Source organism: Thamnophis elegans, chromosome 14 (genome assembly GCF_009769535.1).
Source record: "Thamnophis elegans isolate rThaEle1 chromosome 14, rThaEle1.pri, whole genome shotgun sequence".
Classification (NCBI taxonomy): Eukaryota; Metazoa; Chordata; class Lepidosauria; order Squamata; family Colubridae; genus Thamnophis; species Thamnophis elegans.
Window position 1 is genome coordinate 4,573,555 of NC_045554.1, and position 20,361 is coordinate 4,593,915.

The 20,361-nt window shown below is 45.7% G+C and overlaps 1 protein-coding gene across 2 annotated transcripts; it reads left to right on the forward strand.

Annotated features, from left to right (window-relative positions):
• The first annotated feature begins 974 nt into the window (after window positions 1–974).
• ARPC1B (actin related protein 2/3 complex subunit 1B) lies at window positions 975–18,793 on the forward strand. Of its 2 annotated transcripts, none has more exons than XM_032231348.1 (10): window positions 975–1,115; window positions 5,239–5,313; window positions 7,775–7,879; window positions 9,560–9,782; window positions 11,134–11,241; window positions 13,245–13,451; window positions 14,961–15,036; window positions 16,459–16,655; window positions 17,838–17,928; window positions 18,536–18,793. In XM_032231348.1, the coding sequence occupies exons 2-10, from the start codon at window positions 5,250–5,252 to the stop codon at window positions 18,572–18,574; spliced, it is 1,110 nt and encodes a 369-aa protein (XP_032087239.1). In that variant the 5' UTR covers window positions 975–1,115; window positions 5,239–5,249; the 3' UTR covers window positions 18,575–18,793. The 2 variants fall into 2 exon arrangements, with proteins under 2 accessions (XP_032087239.1, XP_032087240.1); XM_032231349.1 differs by lacking the exon at window positions 975–1,115 and adding an exon at window positions 4,937–4,961.
• Window positions 18,794–20,361: the final 1,568 nt, after the last annotated feature.

The following is a 20,361-nucleotide window of genomic DNA, read 5'->3' on the forward strand; positions in this document are numbered from 1 at the left end:
CCAGCATCTAAAACATTTCGTTGTTTAGAGCAGGGGTCTCCCAACCTTTCGGACCTCAGGGACCACTAAATTCATCATTTTAAATCCCGCAGACCACTAATAGGATCTGACTGGCTGGGTGGGTGTGGCAAGGGGGGTCATGTGATTGGGTGGGTGTGGCCAACTTGGTATCACTCGCGTCGAGGGGCTCCTCGCCGGCCCTCGCCCCTCCCCTCCCATCCCCTCCTCGCCTGCCCGTCTGGGCTCCTTAGAGCCCCCAACGGGAAGCAGTTGCTGGAGCTAAGCAGCCACCAGGAGAAAGAGTTGGCAAAACAGTTCAAGTGGACCGAGAAGGAGGCTCAGCAGAAGCACCTCACTGAGGACTAGGAACATGGGCTTTCCAAGCAGAGGGAAGTCCTGCAGGAGTGCAAGGCCAGTTGCCGTCACCTGGAGGCTCAGCAGGCTGAGATGGTCAGCCAGTTCCAGGCCATGATACAGTCCCACTGGAACGAGGCCCTCCGGCTCTTCGCCACCAACGGTGCTTCCCTCCAGCCTTCGCCCAAAGCCCCCCACCAGGAGGCTGAAGCAGACCCCAAGTCAGAATTTCTGCCCCCCCCTCTGACCTGCACAAAAAGACCCCGAAGGGGGAGGCACTCTGCAGCAACACAAACGTTCATTGCACGTCTCCATCCCAGGGGCCGTAGTTTGAGGACCCCGGATTTGGTGCAATACAAAAAGTGCAAATATTTTTTCTCGCAGACCACCAAAATTTTCTCAGGGACCCCCAGTTGGTGACCACTGGTTTAGATGATTTTGCAAACACCCCCCCCCTACCTTCCTGCATCATTTAAAGATGTAAGCTTACTTCTCCTTCACTGCACAAAACATTACACACACACACACAGAGGGAATTTCCCAACCCCTAAGCAAGGAAGTGGTTAAGTTTCTCGCCCCCGCCAAGAGGGAAGTCTGCCTCGCAGCCTTGCCTCTCCACTCACTTCTTTCTTCATTTCCTCCTGAGCTGGCTCGGCGGCGGAGGGCTGTTCATGTCGACTGTCCAGAGTCCGTGAACAAGCCGTTCTGCTTCTCCTCCACTCAACGGGAAGGTCTCGAGAGCTTCATCCTTTCCATCCCAGGTCAGTTCTCTGAGATGCTCCTTCCAAAAACAGGCAACAACCCAAAGAGATTCTCTTTCAGTTCTTCTTCTTCTCTCTTCGCTTAACTTTCTCGCGAAGGAAATTATTTCCCGACAGTCAGAACAACGAATCAGTGGAACAGAAGTTGCCTCCAGAAGTTGTGAATGCTCCAACACTGGAAGTCTTTAAGAAGATGTTGGAGAGCCATTTGTCTGAAGTGGTGTAGGGTTTCCTGCCTGGGCAGGGAGTTGGACTAGAAGACCTCCAAGGTCCCTTCCAACTCTGTTATTCTGTTATTCTTTTTTCTCCTTCCTTCCTTCCTTCCTTCCTTCCTTCCTTCCTTCCTTCCCTTCCCTTCCCTTCCCTTCCCTTCCCTTCCCTTCCTCCCTATTACTGGAGGTTTTTTAAAGAGTTTGGATAACCCTTTGTCTGAAGTGGTGTAGGGTTTCCTGCCTGGGCAGGGGGTTGGACTAGAAGACCTCCAAGGTCCCTTCCAACTCTGTTATTCTGTTATTCTTTTTTCTCCTTCCTTCCTTCCTTCCTTCCTTCCTTCCTTCCTTCCTTCCTTCCTTCCTTCCCTTCCTCCCTATTACTGGAGGTTTTTTAAAGAGTTTGGAGAACCCTTTGTCTGAAGTGGTGTAGGGTTTCCTGCCTGGGCAGGGGGTTGGACTAGAAGACCTCCAAGGTCCCTTCCAACTCTGTTATTCTATTCTATTCTAAGGCATTTTTCTCTCTCTCTCAAGGGATGGCAGGGGTCCAAATTTAGGAGTGAAAAACTGGTTTGACTCACCCTCCCTCCTCCCCACCACCCCCTCCTGGCCCATCCACCATCCACCTCCTCCTCCTCCTCCTCCCTTTCCAGCCCTTCTGGCAGTACTTTCAGGAAGTTTTGTTTTTTCTTTTTCTTTCCACACACTGAAGTTTCTCTCCAGCTAGCGCTTGGCTTCCCTTGGTGTTTTCCATCGATACAACTCCTCAAACGTCCGTTCACACACCCCCTACCCCCAATTGTGATACCCCCTGAACAATGACCTGCAGAGTAAGCAATATTTCTCCTCGGAAGTGTGCTTAGATCTCCAGCAAAAGAGTTTTTGGCATAGTAAGTTTTTTTGTCTGTTTTTTTTTTTAAAGAAAGGAATCTGTGGGTGGGGCAAAAGTTTCTAGATCCGGAGTTGACTTGCAAGGCAAAATTATATATATTTTTCCATCCGAGGAAGTAGACGTTATTTTTAGATTTCTCTCCCCCCCCACCCACTACTTGCAAGATCCTGCAGGATTACCAAATAGAACTAATTCAGCTCCAATTCAGCACTGACCCAAGTTGGTTAACTTGTGTATAAGAGCAACCAGGATGATGAAGGGACTGGAAATTAAAACATACAAGAACAGTATCAGGCAAGTCTGCGAAACTTCTCTTTCTTTTTATAACAAGGGATCTCCCAATTTGGCGAAGTTGAAGGCTTGTGGACTTCAACTCCCAGAATTCCCTAGCCAGCAGAAGCTCCACAAGTCTTAAAGTTGCTGACTTGGAGACCCCTGTTTTATAAGATATCGATGGATGGACCAAAGAGATACAATCAAGATCAAGGGAGATACTAATGCCACTCTATAAAGGCTTAGTAAGACCACACTTAGAATTCTGCATCCAGGTTTGGTCACCACGATGTAGAAAAGATGTGGAGACTCTAGAAAGAGAGCAGAGAAGAGCAACCAGGATGATGAGGGGACTGGAGGCTAAAATATACGATGGACGGTTGCAGGAACTGGGCCTGGCTAGTCTAGGGAAGAGAAGGACCAGGGGAGACAGGAGAGCAGCCTTCCAATATTTGAGGGGCTGCAATAGAGAAGAGAGGGATCAAGCTATCTCCCAAAGTACCCGAATAGTGGATGGAAACTAATCAAGGAGAGATTCAACCTAGAAATAAGGAGAAATTTTCTGACCGTGAGAACAAGAAGTTGCCTTCAGAGGTTGTGGGAGCTTCATCCCTGGAGGCTTTCAAGAAGAGACTGGACTGCCCTCTGTCAGAAATGGTGTAGGGTCTCCTGCTTGGGCAGAGGGTTGGACTAGATGACCTACAAGGTCCCTTCCAACTCTGTTAATATGTTTTTTTTAAAATCTGATTTCTGAACTATTCTGAGCTAATGAAAAAAAGCTGCCACATGTATCCTGCACACATGTTTATAGTTCTATAATTGGCTGTGGCTAAGATTCAGATCAAATGACTTTCTGCATTACTGAACCTTAAATCTGAACAAATACCCCTGAGCTAATTGATAATCGGAGGCCTCCTGGGTTACCTTTCCATACAGGTAAGAAGTGTAGTCTTTTTTTTTTAGTTTTATTTTTTCCTTTCCATTCGCAAACATACCTTCTCATAGATACTGTTAACGTTTATCTGTTGACTTCTAGCATTTATCACAATCTGCTTAAAAATATATTTAAAAACAATATAATTGGGATGGCTTTCCTGCCAACCTGCATCTCCATCTTATTTTGCAACCATCCTGCTCCTTCCGTCCTTCTTCCCAACCTCTCTTCTCTCCCTTCTTCTTTCTTCCTCTCCTTCCTCTTTTCTTCTTCCCCTCCCTCGCCCCCTACTCCTCCTCTCTTCTTCTTGCCCTCTCTCCTATTCTCATTTCCCTTCCCTTGTTTCCTCTCCTTTGCTCTTTCTTCTTTCCCCTCTTCTTCCCTCCTCCAGGTAAGAAGTGTAGTTAGAGGCAGTGAATAACATCAGTGAGAGAAAGAAGGGGGGAAGGAGAGAGGAAAGGGAGGGGGAAGGAAAGGAGAAAAGGAGGAAAGAAAGGAGGGAAGGAAGGAGGGAAGGAGAGAAGGAGGGAGGGAAGGAAGGGGAGTGGCAGAGAAGAAACGAGGGAAGGAAAGAGGCAGGGAGGGAAGAAGATGCCTAACTTTTGATGTCTATAACGATTTTATTATTATGGAAACGTCTCGAAACGTAGTCAAATGTAAAGCAAAACAGTGGCGGATGTTGTATTGTCTTTTGCAATCTATTGGCTGTTGTATTTTTCTTTTACTAATAAAAATAATAAAAATTAAAAAAAAAAGAGGCAGTGAATAACCTCAGAGGGATGACTAATCCATCCCCCCCACCCTCCCTCTTTTACTTCCCAACCCATCCCCATGTGATCGACCCTAACTGACCTTTACATCATGTTCAGGCGTGAAAAACAGGCAAGCTTTGTAAATAGGGCTTAATGAAAACTCACAAACCAGAACGTTAACAGGCAAAACCCTGTTCCATAAAATCTTTCTCCCTGTTATAAAACAAAACCCCATCACCCTGTTATCATCCTTGCTTTCCAATGTGAACTCTCAACCATCAAAAGATTTATTTGCTTTCTGGCATTTGGGATGACGTGTGGTTTGAAAGACAAGGAAGTAAATAGATTGGGGGGGGGGGAAGTGCAAGACAACGGAAATATTTCTTAACCAAGAACAATTTGGTAATACCATATAAGGCCAAAAGCAGGCAGATCTCGGAGAGAGGAAGGGCAGAGAGAGAGGCAGATGTCGACAGCAGCTCCCCGAGGTTGACTTAATTCCTCACGTGGCTCAGCCTGATGGTTTTTATTCTGCTTTCGAACTAAATCAGCCAAGTAGCTGGATCGAAACATTTTGCAGGACTAATCATCCTAGATTACCATAAGGTAAAGGTGAAGGTTCCCCTGGCACATCCGGGCTAGTCCTTCCCGACTCTAGGGGGCGGTGCTCATCTCCGTTTGAAAGCCGAAGAGCCAGCGCTGTCCGAAGACGTCTCCGTGGTCATGTGGCCGGCATGACTCAACACTGCCGAAGGCGCACGGAACGCTGTTCCCTTCCCACCAAAGGTGGTTCCTATTTTTCTACTTGCATTTTTTAACGTGCTTTCGAACCGCTAGGTTGGCAGAAGCTGGGACAAGTAACGGGAGCTCGCTCCGTTACTTGTTATTGAAGTCGTTTTTTCCGCCATCGATTTTGGAGCGGTTACCTTGAGTTTGCATCTACTGTTTGCCCCGTGTATTGTTGTGGTTGAATCTGAAGTAGTCGTTGACAAGTAGGACATTATAGCAGACAATTTTGTGTACTAAGCTTTCTAAAGCTAAACTGTTTTTTCTTGCTGAGCAGGTTAAAAAGCCATGGCTTATCAAAGCTTCCTGCTGGAACCCATTACCTGCCATGCCTGGAACAAGGACCGAAGTCGTAAGTCTACCTTTTCAAAGGGTTTTTCAGTATGGACTAGAAGACCTCCAAGGCGTTTTCCAACTCTTCTCTTCTCAACTCTCTATTCTATTGTATTCTACTCTACTCTATTATATTATATTTCTACTCATTCTTTATTCTATTCTATTCTATTCTATTCTATTCCACTATATTATATTTCTATATTCTTTATTCTACTCTACTCTATTCTATTCTATTATATGTCTACTATTCTTTATTCTATTCTATTCTACTATATTATATTACTATTCTATTCTTTATTCTATTCTATTCTATTACATTTCTACTCTATTCTTTATTCTATTCTATTCTATTCTATTCCACTATATTATATTTCTACTCTATATTCTATTATATTCTACTATATTATATTTCTACTCTATTCTTTATTCTACTCTACTCTATCTCTATACTTTATTCTATTCTACTATATTATATTTTTATATTCTTTATTCTATTCTACTCTACTTTATTATATTATATTTCTACTCTATTCTTTATTCTATTCTACTATATTATATTTCTACTTTATTCTTTATTCTACTCTATCTATTCTATTCTATTATATCTCTATTCTTTATTCTATTCTATTCCACTATATTATATTTCTGCTCTATATTCTATTCTATTCTATTCTATTCCATTCCACTATATTATATTTCTACTCTATATTCTATTCTATTCTACTATATTATATTTCTACTCTATTCTTTATTCTACTCTACTCTATCTCTATTCTTTATTCTATTCTACTATATTATATTTTTATATTCTTTATTCTATTCTACTCTACTTTATTATATTATATTTCTACTCTATTCTTTATTCTATTCTACTATATTATATTTCTACTTTATTCTTTATTCTACTCTATCTATTCTATTCTATTATATCTCTACTCTATTCTTTATTCTATTCTATTCTATTCCACTATATTTCTACTCTATTCTTTATTCTATTCTATTCTATTCTACTATATTATATTTCTACTCTATTCTCTATTCTATTCTATTCTATCTATTATATTTCTACTCTATTATTTATTCTATTCTATTCTATTCTATTGAGGAATTCTGGGAGTTGAAGTCCACAAGTCATAGAGTTGCCAAGATTGGAGACCCCTGCTCTAGCCTATCCACGTGGCTCCATGGGGGGGTTCTAGAAGCCATCTACTCTATCCATCTGTATCTCCATGTAAGATCTGCAAGCGTAGAATCCCTCACGAGGGGCCGAGGGAGGGAGAGGCATTCTCTGCTCCACAGCTATTAGAAAGCCTCTCCTATCATGAGCCCACTTGATCTTCCTTTGGAATTTCCACCCCATTCATTCCACATCGACTCCCCCAGGAGGAGAATAAGGCGGCTTTCTCTTCTGCGTAGCTGAATCAGGGATAGTCCAGCCATCTGATAATAAAGAGCCATTTATCTGCAAATGCTTTTTTTTTTTGGAGTGTTTCTTTTTTGTGCTGTTGAAAAAAACAAGACCACAAAAAAGACTTAAGGTTAGGACAAAGCCAGTTTTGATGGGTTCCCTGGTTTTTGTCTGTTTCTTCCTGTTTTTTTGTGGGGGGGGGGTTGTTTGATAAACGGGTCAGGATCAGGAGTGAAATTCAGTAGGTTCTGACAGGTTCTGGACAACTGGTAGCAGAAATTTTGAGTAGTTCGGAGAATTGGAAAATACCATCTCTGGCTGGCCCCAGGAGTGGGAAGGGAATGGGGTTTTTGCAGTATCCTTCCCCTGGAGTGGGGAGGGAATGGGAATTTTACAGTATCCTTCCCCTGGAGTGGGGAGGGAATGGAGATTTTGCAGTATCCTTCCCCTGGAGTGGGGAGGGAATGGAGATTTTACAGTATCCTTCCCCTGGAGTGGGGAGGGAATGGGGATTTTACAGTATCCTTCCCCTGGAGTGGGGAGGGAATGGAGATTTCACAGTATCCTTCCCCTGGAGTGGGGAGGGAATGGAGATTTTACAGTATCCTTTCCCTGGAGTGGGGAGGGAATGGGGATTTTGCAGTATCCTTCCCCTGGAGTGGGGAGGGAATGGGGTTTTTACAGTATCCTTCCCCTGAAGTGGGGAGGGAATGGAGATTTTACAGTATCCTTCCCCTGGAGTGGGGAGGGAATGGAGATTTTACAGTATCCTTCCCCTGGAGTGGGGAGGGAATGAAGATTTTACAGTATCCTTCCCCTGGAGTGGGGAGGGAATGGAGATTTTGCAGTATCCTTCCCCTGGAGTGGGGAGGGGATGGGTATTTTGCAGTATCCTTCCCCTGGAGTTGGGAGGGAATGGGGATTTTGCAGTATCCTTCCCCTGCCACGCCTATCAAGCCACGCCCACAGAACCAGTAGTAAAAAAAACGAATTTCACCACTGGCCTGGATCTCTCTTGACGCGTTTCCCGAGCTGGTTTTGCAAAATCAGTCCGTATTCTTTTTCACAGAACTCGCCATCTCCCCCAACAATCACGAAGTCCACATCTACAAGAAGAATGCCTCCAAGTGGGACAAAATCCACGAGCTGAAGGAACACAACGGGCAAGTGACAGGTGAGGACAGCTGAGTCCCCACTAGCTGGAAGGAGGCGAGGGAAAAGAAGGACTCTCCTTCCAGCACTGGACATCTTGCCCAGGTAGACCTGGAAATTGTAGACACACCTGCAGGGGGTTTTGAGAATAGGTGAGAATGTTCTGACCTAGGCTTCCTTAGAAAGCAAGAAGCAAAGTCTTGGTCCCTGCAAAACCCCTTTTATTTACATGACTGTGAATTCCTTTCATTCACAGTCAGCAAGGCTTGGCAAACAGTCTTTCAGAGGAATATTTACCAACACGAACCTTATCTCGTTTGGAGAGCTGCCAGATAACTAGTTTCCAAATAGCAGGGCAAGGCAAAACTTGGCACAGACCCTCTTATAGTCACAAACAGAACTTTCCACTCTTGAAACGACCGAAGGAACGAATTGTTTCCTGCAAAAGCCCCCTCCCCATTCGCTCCTCTTTTGTTCCCTACGGGAGGGGCCAATCACCTCCAAGGTGTGGCTTTACTAAGTCAACCCTGCTTTCTTAGTTCTTGTCTTCTGGCAGCTCTGCGCATGCAAACACTGGGAACAGGCTCCAGCTGTTCTTCTGCCTCACTGCTGTCTAGCTCCCTCTCTGCCTCCGACGCAGAGCCCTTGTCTGAGCTTTCCTCAGCCCCCAGGACTGGCCCATGTTCCTCCCCAACCTCCTTACTGTCCGACTCTGCCGCCAGCTCCATTGGCCGCGAGCAGGCCACAGCAGGGGTGGTCAATAGGATATTTAAATCAGAAGATCCCCTGAAGAGGAGAATATGTAAACACAACAACGGATAGAGTGGATGGAGGGAGGAGTAGAAGGAAAGATAGGAAGGAGAGGAGAAAGGAGAGGAATAGGAGAAAGGGAAAGGCAGAGGAGAATGGGAGGGAATGTAAGAGTAGGAAAGAGGGGAGGAATGGGAAGAAGAGGGGAAGGGTAAAGGGGAGGAAGGGGAAGGAGAGAAGGGAAAGGAGAGGAGGAAGGAAGGAAGGAGAAAAGAAAGAGAAGAAAGGGGGTAGGAAGGAGGGAGGGAAGGAGGGAGGGAAGCAAGGAGGGAAGGAAGGAGAGAAGGAGAGAAGAAAGGAGGGAAGGAAGGAGGGAAGGAAGGAGAGAAGGAGAGAAGAAAGGAGGGAAGGAAGGAGGGAATGTAGGAGAGAAGGAAGGGGGAAGGAAGGAGGAAAGGAAGGGGGAAAGGAAGGAGAGAAGTAGAAAATAAAGGAGGGAAGGAAGGAGGGAAGGAGAGAAGGAGGGAAGGGGAAAGAGGGAGGGAAGGAAGGAGGGAAGGAAGGGGAGTAGGAGAGAAGAAACGAGGGAAGGAAAGAGGGAGGGAGGGAAGAAGAAGTAGGACCGTTGTAAGATAAGATGGATCTATGGGATGTTAAAAAAGCAATCTTCAAGTATATTGTCAACTGTAGGGAAAAATTGTTATAAATACATATTATTAATATGATCTCATTAATATATAATGAGATCATATAATTGTGAATGTATATATGAAATTGATAAAATAAATCTTTAAAAAAAAATCAGAAGAGAACACCTTTTTGAGAAACCTTTGTCCCATCCCTTTTTAATGGTCGCAAACTAGAGAACCCCCAACCATCAGGTCCTGAAATCAGTAGGACAAAACTTAGAAGAACGCTACCCGTGTCTGGCTTCAACTGATCTCCTTGACAGGCATCGATTGGGCCCCCGACAGCAACCGGATTGTGAGCTGCGGGACAGACCGCAATGCCTACGTCTGGACTCTGAAGAACGACGTTTGGAAGCCCACCCTGGTCATCCTCCGGATCAATCGCGCCGCCTGTTGTGTGAAGTGGTCCCCGAAAGAGAACAAGTTTGCGGTGGGCAGCGGCTCCCGGAGGATCTCCATCTGCTACTTTGAGCAAGAGAACGATTGGTGCGTCTTAGCAAATGCGGGAAGGCTGGGCGGGGCTGGGCAGGTTGGTGGGAGGCTTATCCTTTTAATTTGATTTAATTTGATTTTATTTGTCTTGTATGCCGCCCACTCCCGAAGGACTCCGGGCGGCTCACAATAGACAAGGGAAAGGGGGAAAACTAGACAAAGACAACACTTTAAAAACAAAACCACAACATTCACAATTTCCATGGGGCTGGATATTTCACAGCCCCCCCCCCCCCCCGGCCAGCTGGAGCAACCAGGACTTGGTGGCTTTGCGGAAGGCCGGGAGGGTAGTAAGGGTCCGGATCTCGACAGGGAGATCATTCCAGAGGGCTGGAGCTGCAACAGAGAAGGCTCTCCCCCGGGGGGTCGCCAGCCGTCATTGGCTGGCAGATGGAATCCGGAGGAGACCCAACCTGTGAGATCTAATCGGTCTGAGGGAGGTAATCGGCAGGAGGTGGTCTCTCAGGTACCCAGGTCCAATGCCATGTAGGGCTTTAAAAGTAACGACTAGCACCTTGTCCGGAGACCAATGGGGAGCCAACTTAATCCAAAGTTATGGGGCAAAACAGAATTACAGCACGCCTGGCTGGAGAATTCAAGGTTTCAAGGTTTATTAGCATTTGTATGCCGCCCACTCCCTAGAGACTCTGGGCGGCTCACAGATAAAACAGGGGACATATATAAAAAATTAAAATAGGAAAACAATCAATTAAAATTACACAACATGCATACAGCTTAGAGTGGGGCTGGATAAAATCAACAGTCCCAGGCTGCCGGAACAGCCAGGTCTTAATAGCTTTACGGAAGGCCGAAAGAGTAGTAAGGGTCCAGATCTCTACAGGGAGATCGTTCTATAGGGCCGGAGCAGCTACAGAGAAGGCCCTCCCCCGGGGGGCTGCCAATCAACACTGACCGGCCGATGGTACCCGGAGGAGGCCCAATCTGTGTGATCTTATTGGTCTCTGGGAGGTGAATGGCAGGAGGCGGTCTCTCAGGTAGCCAGGTCCTAAACCATGTAGGGCTTTAAAAGTAACGACTAGCACCTTGAAGCGTGTCCGGAGACCAATGGGGGGCCAGTGCAGCTCGCGGAGGATAGGTGTAACGTGGGTGTACCTAGGTAACCCCACTATCGCTCGCGCGGCTGCATTCTGGACCAACTGCAGTCTTTGAACACTCTTCAGGGGCAGCCCTGAATTCTGGGAGTTGAAGTCCAAAGGTCTCAGAAGTTGGATAGCCCCTAAAACGGACGGCTCCTTAAATCTTCAAAATGCAACCAAAAACTGTTGGGAGATCATTCCGGGAATCAAGGCTGGGGATTTCAGCTTCTCTCTCCGACTTTTCCTAGGTGGGTCTGTAAGCACATCAAGAAGCCCATCCGGTCAACCATCCTCTGCCTGGACTGGCACCCAAACAACGTTCTCCTGGCAGCCGGATCCTGCGACTTCAAGTGCAGGTGGGCCTTCTGGGTGGACGAAGAGTTTGAAGAATTTCAACAGTCCCAGCTGGATGGAATCGTGGAACGGGGCGGTAGTTGTGGGGCCGCTGTTAGACAAGGATATTTTATATGGCTACTAGCCGATAACCCGGCGTTGCCCGGGGATTTATTTATAAGGGGTGAAATATCCGCACCAAATGTAATTTCTAAATGTTGGATTTTCCCCCTTACCGGAGGGAGCCCCCTTGTGGAGTACTGTGGAGCCGTTACCATGGCAACTCCACTACGCTGCACAGTAGAAGCCATTTCAGGGCACAACAGGCTGCATCGTAACACAAAGACACCCCGAGAGGTGTTAGGGTTGTCTTATCCCCACAGTATTTATTTCCAGAGTATTTATTTACTCTAAGTCATCTGTGTACCAAGTTTGATTGAAATTGCTTGAAGCATTCCAGAGTTATGCTGGAACATACACACGCACAGAGGTGGAACATACACACGCACAGAGGTGGAACATACACACGCACAGTTTAGACGCGCAGCCATTTATACTATACATATACACATACACACATACCAGAGGTGGGTTCCTGCCAGTTCGCACCAGTTCGGTAGAACCGGTTCGTCAAATCTACCGAACCGGTTAGAAGAGATTCCACCAGTGGACCCGGAAAGCAGGCCACACCTACAGAAGAGGTTCCCAAAATTTTTTGAAACCCACCACTGATACACACAGAGAGAGAGAGAGAGAGAGAGAGAGAGAGAGAGAGAGAGAGACAGACAGACATACAGACAGACTCACACAGAGAGAGAAAAAGAAAGGAAGAAAGAAAAAAAGAAAGAAAAAGTGAGAGAGATGAAAGAAAAAAAGGAAAAAGGGACAGAGAGACAAAAGGAAGGAAAGAGAGAGAGAGAGAGAGAGAGAGAGAGAGAGAGAGAGAGAACACATGGCCGGCAATCCACTCCCACAAAGGAGGCCACACCCACAGAGTAGGTTCGAAAAGATTTTGAAACCCACCACTGCCCCACAGTATTTATTTCCAGAGTATTTATTTACTATAAGTCATCTGTGTACCAAGTTTGATTGAAATTGCTTGAAGCATTCCAGAGTTATGCTGGAACATACACAGGCACAGCCATTTATACTATACATATACACATACACACATACCAGAGATGGGTTCCTGCCAGTTCGCACCAGTTCGGTAGAACCGGTTCGTCAAATCTACCGAACCGGTTAGAAGAGGTTCCACCAGTGGACCCGGAAAGCAGGCCACACCTACAGAAGAGGTTCCCAAAATTTTTTGAAACCCACCACTGATACACACACACACACACACACACACACAGACACAGAGAGAGAGAGAGACAGACAGACAGACAGACAGACTCACACAGAGAGAGAAAGAGAAAGAAAGGAAGAAAGGAAGAAAGAAAAAAAGAAAGAAAAAGTGAGAGAGATGAAAGAAAAAAAGGAAAAAGGGACAGAGAGACAAAAGGAAGGAAAGAGAGAGAGAGAGAGAGAGAGAGAGAGAGAACATATGGCCGGCAATCCACTCCCACAAAGGAGGCCACACCCACAGAGTAGGTTTGAAAAGATTTTGAAACCCACCACTGCCCCACAGTATTTATTTCCAGAGTATTTATTTACTCTAAATCATCTGTGTACCAAGTTTGGTTGAAATTGCTTGAAGCATTCCAGAGTTATGCTGGAACATACATACACACAGCCATTTATACTATACATATACACAAACACACACACACACACACGATTATGTGCCATCAAGTAGCCATTGACTCTTGGTAGCCACCTAACAATCTGTCCTATGTTATGATGGACAATGTAATATAAACCTGTTATGAAGTCTTCTTCCCCACCTGTTGCATACTAATTGATGCGTCTATGGATCTAGATGAAATAGCGCCTTCTCGGTTGAGTGTTGGAGAGTCCTCTGCATTCCCCCCCCTCCTTTCCATCCTCTGCTTAGTTTTCCTCCTTTCCACCCACCCCCCTTCAGGATTTTCTCGGCCTACATTAAAGAGGTGGAAGAGCGGCCAGCCCCTACTCCTTGGGGATCTAAGATGACGTTCGGGGAGCTCATGTTTGAGTCGAAGGGTAGTAACAGCTGGATCCACAGCATCTGCTTTTCGGAGAGTGGCAACCGCCTGGCCTGGGTGGGCCACGACAGCACTATCTGCCTGGCAGATGCCAGCAAGAAAATGGCGTAAGTAGGATGGTGAGGAGGGGGGAGGGAAGAAATCAGAGGGAGGTTGATGGATCGTCATGGGAAGAGGAAGATCCTTGAGTAACAAGAGGAAGAACCACAATTTAGGACACTAGTCAAGGAAAAGAAAGCTGGGGATGAAATATACCGTATTTTTCAGAGTATAAGACACACCTCCCCCCCCCTAAAAGAGGCTGAAAATTTGGGGGTGGCTTATACTCCAAATGTAGCTTTTTAGAAGCTTTTTCTTCAGCCCTAATGAGGCACTAGCAAGCGAAGCAATCTTCCCTGCTTTTCTCTATTGCTTCTCTGACAATCAGCTGTGCTTTAGAAGCTGTTTTTTTATCCCCAACTATCGCCCACACTTAAAACCAGCAAACTTATGTGCTGAAGCTGACCAGTTTAAAGATGCTAGCCACTTGAATACTTGGTAGAATAGAATAGAATAGAATAGAATAGAATAGAATAGAATAGGAGGAATATAACAGAATAGGAATAGAAATAGAATAGAATAGGAAGAATAGAATAGACTAGAAATAGAATAGAATAGGAAGAATATAATATAATAGAAATAGAAATAGAATCGGATATGAATAGAAATAGAATAGAAAGAATATAATAGAATAGGAATAGAATAGAATAGGAAGAATATAATAGTAGAAATCGAATAGAATAGGAAGAATATAATATAATAGAAATAGAAATCGAATAGAATAGAATAGGATAAGAATAGAAATAGAATAGAAAGAATATAATAGAATAGGAATAGAATAGAATAGAATAGAAAGAATAGAATAGGAATAGAAATAGAAATCGAATAGAATAGGAAGAATATAATAGCATAGGAATAGAAATAGAATAGAAAGAATAAAATAGAATAAGAATAGCAATAGAATAGAATAGGAAGAATATAATAGAACAGGAATAGGTATAGGAATGGAATAGAAATAGAAATGAATAGAATAGAATAAATAGAGTTGGAAGGGACCTTGGAGGTCTTCTAGTCCAACCCCCTACCTAGGCAGGAAACCCTACACCACTTCAGACAAAGGGTTATCCATCATCTTCCTAAAAACTTCCAGTGTTGGAGCATTCATAACTTCTGAAGGCAAGTTGGTAGGTAGAATTCTTTTTTCCCCTATTTTCCTCCCCCCAAACTAAGGTGCGTCTTATACTCCAGTGCGTCTTGTACTCTGAAAAATACAGTAATTTGAGAAAGCATTGCGAAAATCTTTTTATTAAAACTTTATATTAAAAGTTGCCTTAGCTTGCATGCGTTTGGTCTGTGGTCTATAACTTTTTTGGGGTCCACCTATCTCAGTTGTCCTAGACCAATCTTGGAGAACTCTCATAGGTGGACCAAAAAGGTCACATGGACGATGTAGAGTTTGGAAAGTTGATGAGTGGTGCTTTATTTGATATAAGTCAATCCACGACTGGAGTTTTCACATTCATGATTGCAACAAATATTAAGCATCAGGTTGAAGCGTTGTTTTTCCCCCCCCTCAGTGTCGCCTGCCTTTCTATGGAGACTCTGCCCCTCCTGGCTGTGACCTTCATCACCGAGAACAACCTTGTGGCTGCAGTAAGTCATAAGCTTTCTCTCTTCTGGGGTGATTTTCCCACAAAAGATTTTCATGGCTAAGCCACCTTGTCCTTGCTATGTGGATAATGTTATTTCAAGGTTTAGCCAGTAGATGGCACCATGACAAATATGGAGGAGGCCAATAAAGGATAATATTTGTAGCTCAGGGTTGAAATGTGTGTGTGTGGGGGGTCCTTGGTGCTCTCCAAACTTGGATATCTTCTTGCAGATGTTTCATTACCCAGCTAGGTAACATCATCAGTGCCGGAAGGGAGTGGGATTGGAGGATGGGGGGGGGAGCAGGAGGGGTAGGACTATTGTGGGGTCTTTGATGTTCTCTGAGCTGGGTTGTTTTCTTGCAGACATTTCATGACCCACTAGGTAACATCATCAGTGCTGGAAGCTTGTAAGTTAGGAGGAGGGGGGAATGCGGAGGAGGAAGAGGAGGATAATGGGGAAGGGGTGGAGGAAGAGGTGGAGGAAGAAGAGGAAGAAGAGGAGGAAGAGGAGGAGGAGGGATGAGGAGGAGGAGGAAGAGGAGTGAAAGGAGGAAGAGGAGGGGGATAAGGAGGAGGAAGAGGAGGAGGATGGGGAAGGGGAGGAGAAAGGTGGAGGAAGAGGAGGGGGATAAGGAGGAGGAAGAGGAGGAGGATGGGGAAGGGGAGGAGAAAGAGGTGGAGGAAGAGGAGGAAGAGGGATGAGGAGAAGGAGGAAGAGGACTGAAATGCGGAAGAGGGGGATGAGGAGGAGGAAGAGGAGGAGGATGGGGAAGGGGAGGAAGAGGAGGAGGAGGGATGAGGAGGAGGAGGAAGAGGAGTGAAAAGAGGAAGAGGGGGATGAGGAGGAAGAGGAGGATGGGGAAGGGGAGAGGAAGAGGAGGAGGGGGGATAAGGAGGAGGAGGAAGAGAAGGGATGAGGAGGGGGATGAAGAGGAAGAGGAGGAGAATGGGAAGGGGAGGAGGAAGAGGTGGAGGAAGAGGAGGAAGAAGAGGAGGTGGAAGGGGAGGAAGAGGAGGAGGAAGGGGAGGAAGAGGAGGAGGAGGGGGGATGATGAGGAGGAAGAGGATGGAGAGGACTTTGGGGTCCTTGATGTTCTCTGAGATGAGCTGTTTCCTTGCAGACATTTCATGAGCCAAACTAGAGAACCTCACCTGGTAGAACAACATGTCTTCTTCTGTCTTGGTTGAAAAGCCACCAGCCATCTAGCCTCTTTCCACAGATTCTTTATGAAATGTAGAGCACAATCTCATCCTTTCCCAGCTGCGCTACACATTCTTTATCTCCAGGCATGACACGATGGGGAGTTGTGGACCAGAAGGACACTGATTTGGGGCAGCTCTACCCAACCACAAGTGGCAGCACATGAACCTCCTCGGCCTTGTCTTCTGAGCTACGTTCTTGGCTTCTCTTTTTCCTCCCCAGGGACATGACTGTTACCCAATGTTGTTCATGTACAATGAACAGCAGGGCGCTTTGACTTTTGGAGGGAAAATGGACATCCCTAAGCAGAGCTCCCAGCGGGGACTGACAGCTCGGGAGCGTTTCCAGAACCTGGATAAGAAGGCCAGCTCTGACACCAACAAGGCTTCTCTGGACACAGTCCACAAGAACAGCATCAGGCAAGTCTGCCGAACTTCTCTTTCCTTTTATAACAAGGGATCTCCCAATTTGGCGAGTTGTGGACTTCAACTCCCAGAATTCCCTAGCCAGTAGAAGCTCCACCAAGTCTTAAAGTTGCTGACTTTGGAGACCTCTGTTTTATAAGATATCGATGGATGGACCAAACAGATACAATCAAGATCAAGGGAGATACTAATGCCACTCTGTAAAGGCTTAGTAAGACCACACTTAGAATTCTGCATCCAGTTTTGGTCACCACACTGTAAAAAAAGATGTTGAGACTCTAGAAAGAGGGCAGAGAAGAGCAACCAGGATGATTAGGGGACTGGAGGCTAAAACATATAGCAATAGCAGTTAGACTTATATACCGCTTCATAGGGCTTTCAGCCCTCTCTAAGCGATTTACAGTCAGCATATTGCCCCCAACAACAATCCGGGTCCTCATTTTACCCACCTCGGAAGGATGGAAGGCTGAGTCAACCCTGAGCCGGTGAGATTTGAACCGCTGAACTGCAGAACTGCAGTCAGCTGAAGTAGCCTGCAGTGCTGCATTTAACCACTGCGCCACCTCGGCTCTGTAAAGAAGAACGGTTGCAGGAACTGGGCATGGCTAGTCTAGTGAAGAGAAGGACCAGGGGAGACAGGATAGTAGTCTTCTAATATTTGAGGGGCTGCCACAAATAGAAGGGGGTCAAACTGTTTTCCAAGGCACATCAGTGAGGCAGAGGAACAGCTGGAGCCTGTTCCCAGTGTGCACATGTGCAGAGTTGACAGACGAAGGGAAGAGCTAAAGAACAGGGGTCGACTTGGGAGTAAGGCCACAGGTGGACAGTGAATGGCCCCTCCCAGAGGAAATAAAAGGGGAGCGAAAGGGGAGTGGAGTTTGCAGGAGACAATTAGTTCGCTTAATTTGTGACTCTCCGAGGCTCCTTGCCAAGTTTTGCAGATATCAGGCCTGGCAGCTCTCAAAGCCAGAGAAGGTCTGTGACCGTAAATCCTCCCTTGAAAGACTTTGCTGGAGGCAAATGAGAAGAATTCGCAGTCAATGAATAAAAGGGGTTTTTGTCGGGATAAGGGGTTTGCTTCCTGCTTTTGGGAAGCCTCGGTCAGAACATTGGTTTGTAGTGTCTTCTGCTCCAGTCGAGAAGACTCAACCAAGGGATTCTTTGGTTCTCTTCTAGCCAAATCTCTGTGGTTGCCGGCAACAAAGGCAACTGCTCCAGATTCTGTACCACCGGAATGGATGGCGGCATGAGCATATGGGATGTGAAGGTGAGCAGGGTGGTGGTGGTGGAAGGGGGCTACCCTGTGCCATCCAGGTAGATCCGTTAAGACAGAAACAAAAAATATTGAGTTTAGAAATTTTAAGGCTTAAATGTGAAGTTGGCCTGTTGCAAAAAAAGCATCATCTATCTTTCTAATAGAAAGTCCCAGCAGCATTCTTTAAAATAAAATCAAAATATTGGTTAGCTGGGGTTTTAATTTAGAGCAGGGTTTCTCAAACGTGTCCACTTTTGCAGTCTGCTTTATTTATTTCAACGGGAAGGAGCTTTTTCCCCCTTTCATGTTGCAAGAAACAAAATCCATCCCTTTAAAAAAAAAAAAACCGCCAAGCTTCGGTGGAAATTTGGAAGAAAATTGAGGCAGGAAAGGGAGTTTTTTTCCAGGGGGAAAACAGGTGACGAGAAGGTTTTGAATCCCATGTTTTTTAGTTCCCACCTGAGCCAAAGAAAAGGAGAGGGAAAAAAACCCCAGAGGTTACAAGATTTATAGTCATTGGGAATCCGGGGTAAAATCAGCCCGGATCCTAATGGATCTGATTTCTAATCTTGAGCAAATAGCTACTGGATTGTAAGCCTCTCTTCTTTTGGCGTTTCAGACCTTGGAGGCTGCAATGAAAGGCCTCCACGTCAAATAAACCGGCATAAAATCTGCCGCGCAGAAAACAGGGATTTCCCGCCTGCCGAGGAAATCAATCAAGGCTTAATCGATTCCTGCTTTCCAGAACCTTAAAAACGACAATCCCAGATGGCTACAAGCTCAGCTTTTTTTTCATTTTTGGAGGCCTCCTGGGCGGGAACCCAGGAGGTGGTTTAAAAATAAAATGAAATAAATGCAATTTAAAAGAGTCTAAAAATCTGCGTCTGTCATGATTTGGGGTCTTTCCTCCACCCCCCCCTCCCAGGCAGTCCTGCATTTCTAAGAATTTAAAGATGAATCTCTGCTGCAATTTTTATGTTTAAAGGTAGTCCTCAACTTACGGCTGAATTTCTGTTGCTAAGTGAAACATTTTAAAGTGAGTTTTGCCCCATAATCCTCGGCTTGCGACCACAGTGGGACCCAAAATTTGTTGCTAAGTGAAACATTAGTTAAGTGAGTTTTGCCCCATAATCCTCGGTTTACGATCACAGTGGGACCCAAAATTTGTTGCTAAGAGAAACATTTGTTAAGTGAGTTTTGCCCCATAATCCTCGGCTTGCGAACGCAACGGAACCCAAAATTTCTATTGCTAAGTGAAACATTTGTTAAGTGAGCTTCGCCCCATTTTACTACCTTTCCTGCCACAGTCATTAAGTGAATCACTGTGATTGTTAACAGCCCGGTTGTTCAGTGGCAATCCCCGTTGAAGACCTGACTGATCAGGTCACAAAAAGGGGCCACAAGACACTGCGACCATCAGGAATACGAGTCAGTTGCCAAGGGGCAGAATTTCAACCGGCCGTAAGGGTGAAAAGCGATCTGAAGTCATTTTTTTCCCCCACTGCCGTTGTAGCTTTGAACCCTGGCAGGATTTCAAATTTTGGAATTTCCCAGCAGGACCCTAGGAAACGAAGTCTCTGAGGCTTGTAAGGTAAAGGTAATGGTTCCCCTCGCATGTGCTAGTTGTTCCCGACTCTAGGGGGCGATGCTCATCTCCGTTTCAAAGCCGAAGAGCCAGCGCTGTCCGAAGACGTCTCCGTGGTCATGTGGCTGGCATGACTCAACGCCGAAGGCACACAGAACGTTATTCCCTTCCCACTAAAGGTGGTTCCTATTTTTCTACTTGCATTTTTTACGTGCTTTCGAACTGCTAGGTTGGCAGAAGCTGGGACAAGTCACGGGAGCTCACTCCGTTACGCGGCACTAGGGATTCGAACCGCCAAACTGCCCACCTTTCTGATGAACAAGCTCAGCGTCTTAGCCCCTGAGCCAGCCCTTTGTGTGAGGCTTTAGGAAACCCCGAAATGGAGATTATCCACCCACAGGTTTCAAGATAGTTTCTATCCTTGGGCTGCGAGACTTTTAAATACAACCACAATCACTCCATGCACACGCTAAGTTTTTCTTTCTTTTTTTCGTTTCTGTTATAATTTTGCACCAGTGGGGTTAAAACCAGTTCTGTTGTATTTAAGTATACAACGACAATAAAGATTATACTTAAGGAAAAACAGGACTTCAATACATTTCCTTTGGGGGGGGGGATGTTGCGTGTGGCCGCAAAAGCGTGAAAAGTAGTGGGTAGTGGGCCTGGGTACTTGAGAGACCGCCTACTGCCAATTACCTCCACTAGACCGATACGATCGCATCGATTAGCCCTCCTCCGAATTCCATCATCCAGCCAGTGCAGACTGGCAACTACCCGGAGGAGAGCCTTCTCGGTGGCTGCTCCGACCCTCTGGAACGAACTCCCCGTGGAGATTCGGACCCTCACCACCCTCCAGTCCT